The following is an 18,636-nucleotide window of genomic DNA, read 5'->3' as shown; positions in this document are numbered from 1 at the left end:
ACAGCTGGTTGCAAATGCTGACAATTTCCCCCCAAAATCATCATCATCATCATCATCTTCTTCTTCTTCTTCAACACATCTCTGTTTGAGATCAGTGACTTTTATAGTCTTCTTCCAAAACTCTTGATTGTAAACTAGGCTGTCATGCAATTGGTCTCTCTAATGTCCACTGATATCGGGTCCATATCTTCTACCTTTGGTCATCTTCCATCCATGATGATTGCAAGGGCATTCCTATCAATAACACTCTCAGGTCTCCATTGGATACATCTATATCAACGTAGCGTAGCCTCCCTCAACTTGTCTTCAATTGGGGCAATCCACATAAGGATCCTCACAACCTCATTTCATTTCCTGTCATGGAGTGTCCAACCTTTTGATCATCTCGGCATCTTCATTTCCATGGTGGAGAGCATACCGATTCCTTTTCTTGTGACTGGCCAAGTCTGTTCCATACATCCCAAAAACACTGTGCCAAAAAATTCAAACCAGCTCTTCTGTTGCAACTTTTGGGAACTCTCTCTGCATCATATGAATTCCAGTGTTCTGTATGTGAATAGATTGTTATGAAATCACTTATGCTGCTGCTATCAGGCACTTTGGCATTTATTATATTACAGATAGAGTTTGGCAAATAACAGTTTTTTCACTTCACTGGAAATTTTGAAAAGTAAAAAAAAATATAGCTTTAGGTTGGATCAAAAACTTTTTTATTTTTATTTTTAGCAAACTGAAAAGTTTAAAAAAAATTAATTTCAGGTCAAACAGAATGTTTTGTTTTGATTTTGGCCACTTAACATTTTTGAATATTTAAAATTTTAAATATTTAAAAAATAAAATTAAAGGAAATTTAGAAACAAAAAGTTGTTTGAAGCCAAAAAAAAAATCAAAACATTTCAGATTTTTGTCTCAAATGAACAATTTGACAAAATGGACACACATTTGGAAAACACTTGGTGTCCCCCAACGGCCTTTTTTGCTTAAAATTATTTAAGATGAAGATTAAGAGGACTAAGAGAAAGTTTCAGCTGAAAAATTTCACCCAGCTCTAATTAAAATAGCACCTATAAACAAACGCCAGTTAGGGTCAGTCCTTTTGTGCTGGACACTGAACAGAAAATAAAACACAGTTCCTGCTCCCAAAGAGTTTACAGTCAGTTCAGGTGATGGTTTCTTTTCCTTATTTTATAAAAGGGAAGGGCCTGGGAAGTAGTTCTAGCTAGTGTGTGTGGCTGTTATCGCTAAACTCGGTGTAGGATTTGATGGGATATATTATTACACATCAGACCACTTCCCCAGTAATATCAGTTACACTGATAAAAATGACGAGTAACTCCACACCGGTATAAAACTAGTGTAAGTGAGATCAGAACCAGACCCAATGAGCTGATGTGAATTCAAGTTAGGTTATGCAGCTTTATATATGTTTCAATTAGTAAAATGTGGTATTGCTCCTTGCCACCTCTTCATGGTGCTGTATGTGTGTATGATCGTTGGACCTTTTCCTCTGTCCCGGAAGTGTAAATAAATAGTCATGGCAATTGTTCTACTAGTATTTGTTGGCCAAGCATCTTTAAAAAAAATGTATCAAGGGCAAACTGTAGAGGTATGGGCAATACAGAGGCTTCTATAGTGACGTGAACAATATGGAGACAAATGAGAACTCACTTACACCTGACTATTGGAGAGAAAACAGAGTATTCCAGCTGGCAAAAAGTCTCTCCAGTGCTATATTAGTGCAAACATTTACACATAATAATCACATGCAAAATCAAGTGTGATGGTCAAACCTTTTGTTTAGCACATTTGAGATTTTCATTCTTCTAAAGCACTCATGAGAGGGACATTGTTTCAAAGGAGAACAATAGATGTATGGTTAACTAAACAATCACTGATCGTAATTTTATAGCTTTAATAACTGTGTTGTACCATGTGCTCCAGCCACCTGTCACAGAACGTTAGACTCAAGGAAGGTAAGCAGTGGACGTTATTTTCACAGCCCTTGGAACACAAGGGATCAGTCTTGCACCCACAGAAGGCAATGGCAGTTTTGCCATTGATTCCAACTGGAACAGGAGCAGACCCAGGGTTGGAGGCCTGTCCTTGGGAAAGCTGAAGAGTAGCACTCTCCAACACAAACCCAGAATGGGCCACACTCTGATCTCTGTTACACTGGTGCAAACCTGGAATAACTCCAGTGAGGCTTCATTTCAAGGAGAGAATGATTCCATGTTTATACCCACGTGACAAGAGGACAGGACCTGTGCCTTCTATTTATTAATACAGAAATAGACTTAATGACAAAAGAGGATCTCTGTTGAAACGTTTCCAGTAGCTGGGCCATTTTTGACAATGGTGTGGCCAATTCAGGAAGATTATGGTTCCAGTAATCCATGCTGTTAGCCAAAGCAATCTCATCAGGGCATGCTTGCAAAGATGGTAAAACAGATGGCTTTATTTTCTGTGGAACGTAAGCAGCCAGTTTTATCTTGAGAAATGGCAATCATTTGTCAGTTACTGAAAACGCTGAGGAGATGGCTGAGACTGTAGGTTCCTACGTAGATAATGATTCTTGACTGCAATTGCAAACTTCAAACATTACCATTGACGCTTAACTTTAATAACCATTTTTATACCATCATAAAGTGAGGCCGTAAAATTGGCCATATTGGTAACAGTAAAGTCACACTGTGGAGGTAGATCCACAATGTAAATTTGCTTTTTAAAAGTTTTACAAAAAAATCTTATAAAGAAGTCATAGAAATTATTTAACTTGTGCTTTATTGTATTCTAGTCTAATTTTTAAAAAGAAAATAGGGGTTTTCCTCCATGTTTGGCTTTAAATATTCCCCTGCAGTGTTGTAGCCCAGACAGTGCAACATTCTGCTAAGGCAGAAAAACTCAAAAGTGCAGTTGTCTAGAAACAAACCCAAAAGGAATTAGGCAGGTTTCATTGTTCTAGTGGAGTGAAACGCAAAATGTAAACAAGCAGCACCCCTGATAAAAGTCAATTATACTTAAATTCTGTCACTTTCGCTAACTGAAATAGTTATTGAAAAGAGCTCAGATCCCACAAATTTTCCTTTGATGCCACAGCCCAGAGGTCTGCTGTGCTGTACAATGGTGTGTTACAGCTCGGGAAGCTAGCTGTTTGCCCACAGCTGTCTGACTGGGATATTCCATAGAGTCGGTGGAGAGGTTCAGCCGAACTGGAGGCCACCGCGACAGCCGTGGGCCTCAGGACTCACACCTTTTGATGTAACACAGACACTGGCAGGGCCTCAGATCTTCCTCTCACAGCCAGGTCAGATTGACTCTTTGGGAAAGTTGCTTCTGAATGCAGCCATTGTTTCAGGCCAGGGGGAAAAGAGGGGGAGAGAAGGCAGGAACCCTGCACTAAATTGCAGCTTCATTATTTTTTAATTGGTGTTCAGCTCATTTCTGTTTGAAAGTCAGAATTGTATGGGCTTATTTGTTAACGAAATCTGTTGAAAGATGAGCAAAAGACTTTGTCCCAGGGATCAAAGCTCCCTTCCCCAAGATGGCAAACAGTGTTGCCTCTCTCTGTTTTGGGGAGGGGTGGGGGGAGATGACGTAACCTGCCAACAAGAGAGCTAGGTCTTTCAGTAAAGAAATTCAGTTTGACAACATAGTAAAAGCCATCTTTGAGCTGCCGTGTTAATAAACCATCAGCAGGTCAAGTTCTAATCCCAATGGGTCCAGTAGACACGTCTGCCAATTACATCATCAACAAGGTTATTAATCCAGAAACAAGTTGTATAGCAGGGATTCAGGGCTTTTTAAATTTCACTGTGGAAAACTGGCTTTATGATGGATTTAGGTTCAAACCTGGAATGTTTGCTGCTTTTATGGAGTTTCTCAAAGATTTACTAGCAAAGAGCCTGATACATCATTCACTGACGTCAGTGGTAAAGCTCTGATCAGCCTCAGTGAGGATCTGCCCCCAAATAAAGAAATGTCCTAATAACTGACAATCTATCAGCAGGGGAACGAATGAAGGGATATGATTATCAGATACAGAGACACCAGCCATTGGTCTGATGTGACACAAATAACTTCCTTTTGTGGCACTTTCCATTTGGGTATGTTAGCTGCAAAAAAGTGAGCTCCTTATTTGCGTTACAGTTGTAGGTCTGTCTGAGGAAGGAGAATCGTACTTATTAAAACTAGCGACAGACCTAAACCAATACCACAGATCCAAACGTACCAGAGCTTCACAGTTCAAATCCAGATCTGTCTCCTCTCTCTAGAATAGTCCTAATCAAACAGCTGACTTCAAACTTACACACTCAGACACCCTGAAATATGGGTATGTTCAGATCTGGGATGGAAGGCTGAAACTCTGAGCCATCTCTTGTTAGCACAGGTAATGCTTTCCATTCCATGTGATTGTAGAGTCCACATGACTATGTTCTGCTCTCTGCTCTGCTGGGGTAAAGCCACTGAATACAGTGGAGTTATTCTGGATTTATATTGGTGCATCCTGTCATAGGGTGTCAAATTATGTGGACTTTAATTGAGCAAATCTCCATTGACTTTAGACAGGGTTTTGCTTGACTAGGGAATCTGACCCAATGTGGTAAATTAAAAGATTAGCAGCCAATAGGGATAACACTGAGTAATGTGCTCCTTATATTCTATGATAAGTTAGTGAATTTCATCCTAATATGTTGCACCTGCTTGTGTTTTCTGTTCTCCTGCTTTTGATAACAGACCAAAGTATGGTGGTAAATACTGCCTTGGGGAACGGAAGCGATTCCGGGTTTGTAACATGAAGCCGTGCCCCACAGACAAACCATCCTTCCGCCACATCCAGTGCAGCCAGTTTGATGCGATGCTATATAAAGGGAAACTCTATAAGTGGATGCCAGTACCGACCAACAGTAAGTCCAACCTCCTGAGCCTCTATTTGCAAAGCTAGACCATTATTTTAAATTGATTTTACTAATGATCTGTATTAATGGTTAGAATCCATGCACAAGGCCAAGAAGTTTTATCTTTCAGTGCTGTCATAATTAAGGCATATTTATTATTAATTTATTATTTGCGTTTCTGTAGCATCTAGGAGCTCAAGAAATAGACTAGGGCCCGATTGTACTAGGGACAAACAGGGAACGAAAACAGGCAGTCTCTGCCCCAAAGAGCTGACATACTAAGGGGTCATAGGTGCATGTGCAGGTTTAGTTTATGGGTCAGAAGATGATTATTTAGAGCAGAGGAAAGTCCTGACAGTGCAAGTCATGGTTCTGTAGCAGGGATGGCTCTAGTGGGAGAAGACAGGACATGGGTAGAAGTGCGCAGATACTCTTGGCCTTGAAGGTTTGTTTACAGTCTGTTTGGAACCCTCAGTCAATCCGTGTGAGTTGCACTGCCGCCCAGAAGATGGATACTTTTCCGAAAAGCTCCGGGATGCTGTCATTGATGGGACTCCATGTTACGAGGGGAACGCAAGCCGGGATCTCTGTATCAATGGGATCTGTAAGGTATGCTTTGGGTGTAGTCTCTCTTTGTGAAACATATCTTTGAGAACCTGTGCAGAGGTGCAGAGCTATTTTGCTGACTCACCCTAGAATCCAGGCCAGATGAATCCCCTTAGTTTCAACTCCAAGTGGCTCTCTCAGGAAGAGAGACTTAGAGGGAGAGACAGGAATCTAGCTGAGAAAAGCCCAGTTATGTTTGTAAGCACAAGGCTGATCTTAGAGATTTGTTAAATAAAGGCAAACCCAGGACTGGTGTTACTGTTTGCCCTATTGTGTGTGTTGAGCATGTGAAGGAATGGTATTAGGGCTTTGCCTGCTCGCACCAAAACAAATGTTTTATTGACAAACTTTGATGTTATTTTCATGTGTGGTAATGATGGTGTCTCTTCCTGACTCATGTGGATGGGGTTGCATGAAGATAAGACATGGCTATATTTGGACCCATGTTGTGGATGGGATTTGGCCTTCAGGAATGGAAGTTAAACAATGGACACATCTGAACAAAAGAACATTTTAATCTTAATATAGAACCCAGACCCTGTGGGTTTCTGATTTTTAAAATTTTTATTTTCTTTCTTTGAAACGCTATAAAAACTAACGCTGGCGTCAGGCCGAGCTCTGTTGACCGACACCTGGGAAGGACATTTCCCAAACTCACGATACCTAGAACAAAGTGCTGCCAAAGCCAACTGGGAGGCAGATAAGGAGGCATGACAGCCAGCCTCAGGAAGCAATTCCTTTGGCAGAAACACCCTTCGGCAATACCATCTACAAGGTGTCGCTGATGAAGAGCAGAGTGTACAAGTTTTGCAGGCTGTCTTGCTACTAAAACCCACCTCAGGACTGTCGAATCATGCCTGCCTTGGAATCCCGTAGGAGTCTTCTTTAGATTTCTGTGAAGACTTTTCCAGGGGACAGAGGGATGCAGTCTTGCAAAATCTTACTCACATTCATAGCCCTTACTCAGGTGAGTAGTCCCAAGATTTGGGATATAACGAATATGCCTCAGGTTTTATCAGAAAATGTTTTCACAAAGAAAACCCTCTATTTTATATTTTATAGCTAAGCTCCATTTTTACTTATTAAAATAGGGTCTTATCCATTGCCCAATGACGTTAACGGAGAGCGCCCCGAAGTCTTCAGTGCTCACTGGATCAGACACGTAGAAGGCAATTGGAGGCATCTCAGTTTTGCAGTCCATGGACCAAATGTATTGCTATCTTAAGCAGCTGCAACAACATGGACTTGCATTGACAGGGCTGCCCACTCTCTGAAGAGTGATGGTGGTTTCCAGGCAATTACATGTGAGTCACTTCCCTCCTCTTGCAATTGACATCACCAATACTGCCCAGAGCAAGCAGAGGAAGAGTGACCCGGACAGCACATGATTGGGATTCAGCTGTTCGGTCAGAGTTCCATCCGTGGCAGGTGCATGGTACCTGCAGCAGCTCTTAGGTAAAAATGTACTTTGAAGGACTGCCATGAAGATGGGAATGTGTACAATGTAAGGGTGAAATTCCCCCCCGTGCAGATGACCAGCACAAGTCCTCGCCTCCACTTAAATCACCCTCTGCTCTGCACAGAGGAGATTTGCTCCCTAAGTCCTTGGCCAGAGATGCTGTTTTTTTATGGGTCCATTGTCCAGCCCCTCTCACAGTTGCAGCACATGGTTTCATTTGCAGCCAGCTGTATCAGCCTGCAGACCACACAGGAGCAGATTTTCCATTCCATCGAGTACAATGAACCATACAGGGATTACAACCATTGCACTTGTGCTCCATGGCTGGGAGTTTCACCGCCTGGGTTAGCTGGGTGGAATAGTGGCGTGCATAGAGAAACAGTAGCTGGCCTAGTGCAATGCTCAGGCTTCTGTGTCAGCAGCGTGCTCCTTCAGTGACTTGCCAAGAGCTCTCTCATTCCCAGACGGCTTTCGCCGCCAGATATTCCCCAACATAATTAATGAAAACAAACCCGCCGACTACAAGCACAACACAGGCTAAATTCACCAACAGCTTCCTTGTGCTTGGAGGGAGTTATGCCCTATCAGGACACTCCTTCTGTGCACCTGCCCTGTTGAGCCTGCTCATGCAGTGTTCCAGGTGGGTCATTTACCCCGCTCTGGCTGTAGGGGAAGTGGATCTGCAGACAGGAACGCAGCGTCTGGCACTGACCTGTTCCTAGGAGCCTGGGAAAAGGCTTGGGCTGGGGTTGATAGTGTTTATTTGGTATTAGCCTGTTAATACAAACAAGCCTGAAGGAGGAGGGTGATTTCTGGCTCTGTACATCATGTGTTGACTGCACGGGGAGGAGGCTGGGAAGCCACCCATGCGTGCCAGCAGTGAGCTTGACATAGAGTGAATGGATAAAAAAGAAACAGTCACTGGACAAAGGGAAAAGATAAGTCCTTATCTTCCTGCTCATGTGGGTTGCTATGTGCTCACCAACATCACTCAGAGCAGAAAGGCAGCTAAAAGCTGAGCAGCAACATGTTTGAACATACTCAAGTCTTGGCTGCTGCCAATCGGAGAGAGAAATTACCGGACTCAAAAGAGGAAACACAGTGCTGCCTGTTCCCCTTTGTTGGTATTGCAGAACAACACCAGCACTACAAGACTTTCCCAGATCTGTGTGGGCTGCTGGGCCTTTGCACTCCATATGGCACAGAGAGGAGATGGGGAAATAATCAATAAGCAATTTTCTTTGCAGCTGCTTATGTCAAAACCATTCATGGAAAAATCTCACTCTTCCTTAGAAACAGCTACTCAGATTTTGTTGCCAACAGAGCCAGAGTCCAAAGCCCAGTGGCAGTTGCTCTGCTGAGCAGTACTCACAGAGCTGGGTCCACTTTTAGTCTAAGCCCAAAGGGTCGCAATCTTCATGTGGCACGTACAAGTGAAAAATGAGATTTAGCAGCTTTGTGCAAACGACAGGTTAGTCAGCCAGAGCTTGCTGCACACACAAAAGCTGGCGCTGTCTTAGTCTCCGACACCAAAATTAAAACTAACTCCTTGGCTCAGAACAGGCTCTTACGGTAGGAAAAAGTAACAATGTTCTTTCCCCATCACACAAATAAAACTCTTTTCCTGGACACTACTGCACCCAAATGGGACACAGTGAGAAGGGGCACTTACCTCTTGAGTGCCTTCAAGTGTCTGGGTGCGGTACTGCCGACTTTTTCTCACCCCTGGCGCCCGGTACAGGCTGCCAGCCAACCTTAGCGGGTCTTCAGTGGCATGGCCCTCTGGCCATATCACAAAGTCCAGATGAACCCGGAGTATTAAAGAGTCCAGTAACTAACAGTCTCTTTGCCCCTGCTGGGGCCTTCATCCCTGGCTCTGGGCCCTTTAGATTTGGCCTTTTTGTCCAGGCTCCCAAATGAGGCCCAAATGTCCCCTTCTTGGGCGTCACGGCACTTTACCTGTGGCTGATAGGGCTGGCCCAACCTCTACTCCGGGTTTCAATCCAGGGACCCTATACACAGCAGCCAGGTACTGTTTATTCAATCTGTCGCTGCTGCTTCCCTGGGCCCCTTGCTACTGGGCCCTTTGATCTCCAGCCCTAACTGCGGGCCGGTGTCCCCAGGTCCTTCTCCCTCTGCAGTCGCAGTGTAAGTTCAGCCAGCCATGGTGCTGTCTACTTGTCGGCCTTTGGCTAAAGAGGAGCACCCTCCTTCACCCCTCTGCTCCCCGCTGGGAACTGACCTGCTAAGGCCCCTCGGGCTCTTTTATTTGAGCCTGCTGAGCTCTGATGGGTCATCGCTAGCCCTTCTAGCCTTTGAAGGACCAGGTCTCTCTTCCTTCCAAGATGGCCGCTCCAGTGAGGCCTCTCTAAGCAAGCCTAGAGGATGCAGCTTTGCGGCTTTTTTCCCGCCCACCTTGCGGTTTCTTGGGACGGAGTGTAGCAGAGCAGCGGGGCCTCCAGCAGGGGACACGAAGGCCTGGTACACCCTGTCACACACACATACTAAAAGGACCCTTTAGGCATTCACTCCGGGGCTTTTACTGAACTAAAATCAAATGGATACCTCTGGTACTGACGAGGCGAGACACTGGGCACTGCCACCTGCATGTGAGTGCGCACAGTACGTTAGCAGAATATAAAAAATCTCCCTGGCACTGCAGAGAAACTGCACTGGCAGATCTACCAATCAGGAGGCTGCCGTCTCCCAACTAAAGCACAGGATTTAGCACTAACAAAGTCCAACAATTCTCTTCTCCGACCTGACGGACTGCCTACTCTTAGGTTCTATGAAAGAAATGAGCAGAAAGGTAAAAGGTTGGGCGTTTACAAATAGTATTGCATCCAACTTTACATCACAATCTGTGTAAAATTGAAAGGGTGCAAACAAATGCTAGCTGCTCACAGACAGGCCCAGGAGAAGATGGAAACAGGTATATGGACTGCACTGCATTCTTGTCAAGGTATTTGAGTGCCTGACTTCAAAAAGAAACCCAGGTGCTGTATATGCAGCAATTTAATAACTTACCAACACAAGCTGGCTTTGGTGACTCTTTAGTGAACTGCCAGACCTGACTCCTTCACCCCTTCTGAGCAGGACAGATGGCAGGAAAAGTTGTCATGAGGAAGTGCACAGTTAGAAATCTGACGCCATGTGCCTCAGCATAAGGAACATCCGGCTGGCTTCAACCCTGTGTAAGTGTTTGCAACTTCACTGAATGAGCTGCAGCTACTTATGCCCTGATCCCTAGATTAAGATGAACCGAACTTCAAAGCCGTTAGCTGAGACCGCACTCTTTGTAAGACAAGAGATGGAACAAGCGCTTGGATACTACAGCTACACCCTGGGATGGTGAAGTGAAACAAAATAGAAAGCAGTAATAGAAATGGAATAACAATACATGATTCTTCAGCGATGGCCACGGCCAAAACAGTTCAGGGCACAATCACCAAATTCATGTCACCTAAACATCCCCCACCCCATGCTCCTGGGACAGGCAGGGGCCTGACCTAGACCCCCGGATCAGCAAAGCTGCTCTCACTTACACTGGCAAAAGCAGTCCCCTCTGGGCTATTGTGTTGGCCGGGTCTTGGCAGAACACAGCACACTCCAGCCCCGGACATTATTATTATCATTTGGAATTAATAGTATTGTAGAGTCCAAGGAGCCCCAGCCACGGACCAGGACACCACGGTGCTAGGTGCTGTCCATGGCCTTTCCCTGCCCCTAGCCAGAGCCCCAGCCTACCCCATGCACCAGGGAAGCAGGAGGAACTGGCTGTATGTAAATTCAAGATTTCCCCCATGCCGGAATCTGGCCCTTAATCTCCCTGGGTAACCCATGTATCTGTCTTCCTTAGTTCACATCCTACCAATGACAAATGGTACACTGCCAGGCAGGCTGCTCAGTGAGCCTGGTCCTGGTCACATTCATTATTTCCTGTGAGGACTGGTGATCCCATCATGACTCTCTGTGACTCGGGCACAGCTTGCTGGCACTGAGAGACACCTGCGTGCTGTGTGATGGAGAAACAGACCCATTGACATTATTACAGCAGGCTCCCATGCACTTTCTGCGCCTCTGGAAGTGTATAATGCAGCTGTTGGAGCCAACAGAAATTGCACTCCTCTCGTCATTTAAAACCAGAGCCTTGTGAAGAGATTTTCACTACTGAGTGTGAGCTACGGGAGTTCTTGTGTTTCAGAACGTGGGCTGTGACTATGAAATTGACTCCAACGCTGTCGAGGATCGGTGCGGGGTGTGCCATGGGGATGGATCCACCTGCCAGACTGTGAAAAAGATGTTCGAGGAGAGCGAGGGGCTGGGTAAGGCTGTCTGTCACAACCATCTGCCAGCCTGTCCCTGAACTTTTGCTGGTTCCTGTTCTGACAGGGAACATTTGTGAGCAGCATGAATTGGTGAGAATGCACAGCACCTGCCATGTTCCATGACGGGCTCATTTAGGAAGGGAAGTGGATCATTAAAGGTTAAACAAATACTAATAAGATATAGCAAGAAAAGGTGCTCAGAGGTTTTGCAGGTAGAAGGGACAAATCCACCACACAGATCCTTTTCTCCAGGAACCCTACAAGCTAAGGCCGGAGGCTGCTGGACTGGCAGGCAGGGGATGTGCTGTGGAATGCACGCGTGAGCAGCATGTACTCCTGGCCAGTTCATGCCAGTGGTGGCAGCATTTGTAGTAACTTTCTGGGGAATAGATAAGCCTCTACTTGGCAGATCACCATGCTGCTTAGGGGACACAGTGCATGTGGATGGTCCCGGTTTTTCAGGGTCCTTGGGTACCCTTCAAGGTACTGTGCTTGACTCAGGACAACACGGTTACCTAGAGCGAGTCACTTAGCATCTTTGTGCGTCAGTTTTCCCTGTCGGTGAAACAGGGAAAACTCCAACCTCACAAGGAGACTGTAGTTCATCACAGTTTATAAAGGGCTTTGAGATCCTTTGGCAGAAGGTGCTGTAAAAGTGCAGCGTACCGTTATTACTATTTATCATTATGTTTGTGAGCACCAAATTCCCTCACAACTTTTTTTTAAAATAGGAAAGCTCTGTTTCTGTTCCATGCTTTATATATTAAAATGCCAAGATGGTTTTTGTACAGATAGATAGAGACAGCACTTCTTTTCATTAAAGAAACATGACTGGAACTTTGTAAAGTATAACTAAGCTCCCTTAATAACTAAACATGGCCCTGAAAACTGAGCAAGTGGACAGAATGAGGTTAGGTCAAAGATCTCGCCTATTTGAATAAGAGAGCGAGAAAAAGATTCCGACTTGTTGTTTTAAATGATTTTCTTAATACAAACACCCTTAATCTGTAGATCCAGTTTTTCCCTTTATCAGCAGTGTCGGGGGAGGGGCAGGACTGGTTTGCAAACAGGAACTCTTCAATAACGCAACTGTTAGGAAATTCCACAGGGGAAAGTAGGGTCAGCAATAAAGAGAAGGTAAATTATTGGCAGTGCAATTGTTCTGAAAGGCATTGGCTATGACATGTAGGAAGCTAAGGGAGTGATTCCATCAATATCATTCATTTCATTCTGATTTATATTTGTTAGAGACCAAAAACTTGAAATCATCCTTTACTATTTAATCTTGCTCCTTTTAAAATCACTGGTACTTTTGCAGTTGACTTTCAGGGGGCAAAGATTTAGCCTTTGGAACAGAGACATGTTAAATTGATTATCATTCCAGTGTTTACCGCTCGGAGGAAAAATATCCATTTACATACCTTTGCTGCTAGAGTCTGCACTCTAAAAAGAAGTCTGAGTTAGCTGGACCTCTGGGTTCAGCTTAACAGAAGGTTTACGAGGGTTTGGATGGTCAATGTGGACAAGGTAAAAGCATGTTAAATGCATTGGTCAAGGCTCAGTGAGGACATTTTTAGTTCTGCAATGGAATGGACCAGCAGAGAACACAGCCTGGCTCCATGTAAGATTCTGCATGTGGCTCACTGGAAAGAAAGATGTGAAAAATACAGGAGCAGGTATAAATACATGAAAAGATGGGGGTTGCTTTACCAAGTGTGAGGTCAGTCTAACGAGATAAATCAACTAACAGCAGGATACCAAGGGAGGAAAAATAACTTCTGAAGTGGTAAGAGAGTGGCCCATTACAGACAGGTGACAAGAACAGTGGTTCTCAAACTGGGGCTGCCGCTTGTGTAGGGAAAGCCCCTGGCGGGCCGGGCTGGTTTGTTTACCTGCCACATCCGCAGGTCCGGCTGATCGGGGCTCCCACTGGCTGCAGTTCACTGCTCCAGGCCAATGGGAGCTGCTGGAAGTGGCGGCCCCAGTTTGAGAACCACTGGACAAGAAGGTGTGAGTAACAATAGGGAGAAATTAGTATTGGGGAAATTAAGTTTAGGTTTTGTAATGACCCTGAATAAAGACTGGGAGCGGTTGGGTCATTACAAAAGCTAAACTTAATTTCCCCAATACTAATTTCTCCCTATTGTTACTCACACCTTCTTGTCAACTGTCTGTAATGGGCCACTCTCTTACCACTTCAAAAGTTATTTTTCCTCCCTTGGTATTCTGCTGTTAGTTGATTTATCTCGTTGGACTGACCTCACACTTGGTAAAGCAACCCCCATCCTTTCATGTATTATACCTGCTCCTGTATTTTTCACTTCATACGTCCGATGAAGTGGGTTTTAGCCCATGAAAGCTTATGCCCAAATAAATTTGTTAGTCTCTAAGGTGCCACAAGGACTCCTCGGTTTTTTTGCTGATACAGACTAACACGGCTACCCCTGAAACCTGGAAAGAAAGAGCTATTTTATCTGAGGCCCCAGGTACTCGCTGATGCTGAAATCAGCAGCTAAAAGACAAAATGCTCTGTTTAATCAGCTTGGCGGCTCTCATTGCTCTAGCGGTTTGACTGGAAGTGGTTGATTTATCTGGCATTGGGGTTCTTCTGTTTGTTCGACTGCCTGAGATTGACAGTCAATGAAATTCCCAGGTTACGTTGACATTGGGATGATCCCAGCTGGAGCCCGGGAGATTAGAATTGAGGAAGTGGCAGAAGCAGGAAATTTCTTGGCCTTGAGGAGTGAAGATCCAGAGAAATACTTTCTGAATGGCGGGTGGACCATCCAATGGAACGGAGATTACAAAGTGGCTGGGACAACCTTCACCTACGAGAGGACTGGAAACTGGGAGAACCTCACATCCCCTGGGCCCACGGGGGAGCCTGTCTGGATCCAGGTACTTGCATGATGTTTTATTTTGCCATGTAGCCACATGTGACAGGTGCAGAGATCTGTGTGGGGCCGATCAACAGGCAGCAAAGCTCTTCACAAACATAAACTTAGAAAAATGCTAGCGGCAGCTAGGAAGGGCACTTGGTCCTCATTCGCTGATAACATAGCTCTGATTAGCAGTAGTAGTAGTATGATATTGTCTAGAGACAGCAACCAAAATCTAGGCCTCATTGGGCTAGGGACTGTACATTCACTTAAGTCCTTGCTCCAGAGAGCTTACAATCTAAATAGACACAATGGACAAAGGAATTATCTTCCTTTTACAGAGGGGGAACAGATACACAGAGAATTAAGTGACTTCCTCCAGGTCACACCGGAATTCTATGGCAGAGCTGAGATTTGATCCCAGAGCTGCCAAGGCCTTATCCATAAGACCATCCTTCCCCTTGATTAGGGAAGCATTAAGCTTTAAAGCAGAGCAAATGCCTTATCATTCCAAACTGGGTGTAATTTCTCTCCCAGTATGATTTCAAATCAGCAAAGCCCAGCTGAGCCTATCAAAATATTTTCAATTCATGGTAATTGCAGCCAGTGGAATAATTTTGATTTTCCTTGCTGAGTCCAATTTAAACAGTTGCTCTGGTTAGACAGCACATCTACAGCTATGCATAACAGAACCTGGCAAACCTACCGCCAGATCCTTCCGAAATGAAGTGTGCATTTGGTGGAGCTCAGAGCAACCGACTGTTAAAAGTCTCACGCAAGGAAAACGTTGGACTGGTTATCACACCATCTCACTGCTGCTTGAGCTGAGGAACAGGAGCACTTGCATTCACGGTCTGCGGAGCCAAACCTCAAACGCTGTAATCCCTGTAGGGGAACTCGGCTGTACTGTGCTGGCAGTCAGACACACCTTAGACTCTGGAAATCCCTTCTGCTCTTCCCTTTCCCATCAGAGCTCACTGCTGCCAGTGGGATTTCTCTGTAGAAGAGCACAGTATGCCTCGCTCTCTCTGCTCACGGGGCAGTCAGAATTTCAGCGCAAACTGGTGCTTTGACGGCAACTAGTAATCGTGCACGTTTCTTTGGGAACAACTGTAATTAGCAGCCAGAAGTATTCGCTTGATCTGACGTGCATATTTCCAAATTAGTGGGTGGATCCAGCCCATGTTCTTTCCAGCTGAAACTAATCCAAAGAGCAGCATTCCTCAAAACATTTACACAGGAGAGAGAAGACTAAAAGAAATGTCTGTTTCCTGAATCCTTTTTCTTATCTCATGGGGAAAGGGGAAAGAGATGACAACATTTTTAACAGGGTTAACAGAGCCCTTAAGGTGCTTTGACATAAGACCCCTTGGCCTAGATGCCCCTTGCTGAATACAGCAGCAGTGTTGGGTTGGGTTGCAATGCAACGCCATGACAATGCCATTATCCCATTACAATGCAGTATTGTGACCTGGTGGCATCTCGCCAGCCCCTCAACCGTCCTGTAGCCAAGAGTCTTGGCATGAGGGTCAGCCCATGACCTGCACTAGGGCACTAACTATGGCGGTGGGGCGGGGTTGATGGATATATATACAAATATAACATTTGGTTTGCAGTGTTAAAGGCTCTGCAAATCAGCCTACTTCGTGGGTGTAGTGTCAGCTCCGGATGCTCACGGGAGTGAGGGCAGAACCACAAACTATGAGAATCTCTTACTCAAGGCAAAATCCAGACCCTCTGTTCCCCCCAGCCCCCAAGAGTCATGTTTCTAGGCTATAAAGAGGCCTTTCTCATGAACACAGCTCTGTAATAGCAGCAATAGGGAAGCACCAAGAAACTTTCCGAGGCAAACGGAGACAAAGATTTTGCCCCACTCTTATTTTAAGTTATTGTTCCCGAGGAGATAAGCCGAAGTTCGGGGCCTTGCAGGGTTGCTTTTGTTAGAATAATACATTGATGATGTGCATCAGGTATATTCTCAATGCCAGGGGTGGCTCTAGCAATTTCACCGCCCCAAGCACGGCGGCACGCCGCGGGGGGCGCTCTGGCGGTCGCCGGTCCCGCGGCTCCGGTGGACCTCCTGCAGACGTGCCTGTGGAGGGTCTGCTGGTCCCGTGGCTCCACGCCTGCGGGAGGTCCACCGGAGCCGCCTGCCGCCCTCGCGGCACCGGCCGAGCGCCCCCCGCGGCATGCCGCCCCAAGCACACGCTTGGCGTGCTGGGGCCTGGAGCCGGCCCTGCCCAGCGCCTGTCCCCAGGGAAACCCCTCAGCCCATGGTTTTGCTATGACCTACCATGCAGCCTAGTACGGGTGCTAGCCCCAAAGACCCCAGCTGGTTTTACTACAGGGCTTGATTGTCCTTCCATTGAGCCTGAAAGAGAGTGCCTGCCCCATTGGCTTTAACGAGGTCTGTGATGGCTTTGGATCCCAGACCCCTTGCTGGCAGCCATCAGCACCTTCCAATGTAACATTACACAGGGATCAGCTGCAGCTTGAAATATGAATCTAAATTTCCATTTGGGGATTCCAAAAAAGTCTCGTCCAGGACTTTGGAGACCCCAGTTCATTTCCCTCCTCGGCCACAGACTTCCTGCGAGATATCAGGCAGGTCACTCAGCTTCTGTGTGCCTCAGTTCCCTGTCTGCGCAATGGGGCTAACACTGCTTCTCCCCTCCCAGGGCTATTGCGAGGATAAATGCATTAAAACGCGTGAAGTGCTTTGAGATCTACCAAGGAAAAGCACTAGAGAAAAGATTATTATTTGCCACCCATTCAGGTTTTGCTCCTGTGGTTCACAGGTCATCAGATTCCCTCCCCCCCCCCCCCCAAAGGATTTGGAGTTCTGTCTGTGTAATTCAGCAGGCTCTTGTTTGTAGGGAGGGAGGGTCCTCTTCACAGCTTCCCATTCCCTTTATCTATTAATCTAATTACTTACTTTTAGCAAAGGGAACAAAGTTTCTGTCTCCTGCCCAAACTTCCGCTCAGTGTGAATCTGCCTCATACTAACTAGCATGTAGGTTTGTGTCTTTCAGGTAGCCAGACTCACTTCACTAATGAAGTTTTGATCATTTTTCCTTTTAAAACACGAGCTCTTCTAGGAGTAGCCAGCCAGCCCCTCTCCCTCATGTTTAAATACCTTTCCAAACAGCACTACCTTGCAGTAAAGGCCGGGCCCGTGTCACTATTTACATTAAATAACTCAATTGTCAGAGGTTTCTGATTAGGCAGGCTCAAAATTTCATTCCAGCTGGATCTCTGCCAACTTAACTTCCAGCCCAGGAGTGAGTCTTTAAGATTTAAGAATAGAGGGGGCTGACTTCTCCTCTCATTTTACACCACTTTACACCAGCGTCACTGTTTGACTTCAGTGGAGCTACGATCGCGGAGAAGGCCCATAAAATGCTGCCTAGAGACAGCTCCCTGAGAGAAAAGGAGTCCATACACAGAGTGACTGTGCAATGGTCTCCTGGGGACAGGCTGTGGGGACGGGCTTATGTGGAATTTGGCCTTCAAGCTCCAACGCAAACCAGTCAGACCCCAGGACATTCAGAACGAAGCCTGAGCTTCCCCTTTGCCCACATCCTGTCCAGTCATCGGCCGATCTCGCCGTGGCAGGAGCTAAGGACAGTGCTCTACCACGGTCATGAATTTTTGTTGGCTTTTGCCAGCTCTTGAGTTTGGGAGGTGGGAGCGGGGGGAGAACATCAGAAATCATTGAATCATAGAAATGTAGGCGTGGAAGGGACCTTGTGAGGTCATCTAGTCTATCGCTTCGCTCTGAGGCAGGACCAGGTCAGCTGAGAGCATCCCGGATAGGTGTTTGTCTAACCTGTTCTTAAAAACCTCCCGTGACAGGGATTCCACAACTTCCCTGGACCTCCCTGTTCCAGAGCTTATCTATCCTTAGAGTTAAAAAGGGTTTTCTACTGTCTGACCTAAATTTCCCTGGCTGCAGATTAAGCCCATTACTTCTTGTTCTACCTTCAGTGGCCATGGAGAACAATTGATCCCTGTCCTCTTTAGAACAGCCCTTAACACATTTGAAGACTGTTATCAGGTCCCCACTCAGTCTCCTTAAACATGCTCAGCCCTTTTAGCCTTTCCTCACAGCTCAGCTTTTCTAAACCTTTTATCATTTTTGTTACTCTCTTCTGGATTCTCTCCAGTTTATCCACATCTTTCTTAAAGTACGGCACCTGGAACTGGACACAATACTCCAGCTGAGGCCTCACCGGTGTTGAGAGACCAAGGCAATTATTTCTCATGTCTCACATGCGACAATCCTGTTAATACCCCCCAGAATGACATTCGCCTTTTTCGCAGCTGCATCACATTGTTGGCTCATATTCGATTTGTGACCCGCTGTAACTCCCCCAGACCCTTGTGAGCAGTACGGCCCACCTACCATCATTCCCCATTTTGTACTTGTGTGTTTGACATCGCTGCACGTGACAGAAGATGAAGCCCTA

At 45.8% G+C, this 18,636-nt stretch overlaps 1 protein-coding gene across 1 annotated transcript in view; it reads left to right on the top strand.

The window, feature by feature from the left end:
- The window catches only part of ADAMTS7 (ADAM metallopeptidase with thrombospondin type 1 motif 7), a 136,415-nt gene that overhangs the window by 44,665 nt on the left and 73,114 nt on the right, over positions 1–18,636 (top strand). The window contains exons 12-15 of the mRNA XM_044979660.1: positions 4,735–4,904; positions 5,371–5,504; positions 11,165–11,285; positions 13,942–14,186. Coding sequence (XP_044835595.1) covers positions 4,735–4,904; positions 5,371–5,504; positions 11,165–11,285; positions 13,942–14,186 — 670 coding nt within the window. The remainder of the gene's footprint in view (positions 1–4,734; positions 4,905–5,370; positions 5,505–11,164; positions 11,286–13,941; positions 14,187–18,636) is intronic.

Source organism: Mauremys mutica, chromosome 11 (assembly GCF_020497125.1).
Source record: "Mauremys mutica isolate MM-2020 ecotype Southern chromosome 11, ASM2049712v1, whole genome shotgun sequence".
Taxonomy (NCBI): domain Eukaryota; kingdom Metazoa; phylum Chordata; order Testudines; family Geoemydidae; genus Mauremys; species Mauremys mutica.
This window is presented reverse-complemented; position numbering and strand designations above follow the sequence as displayed.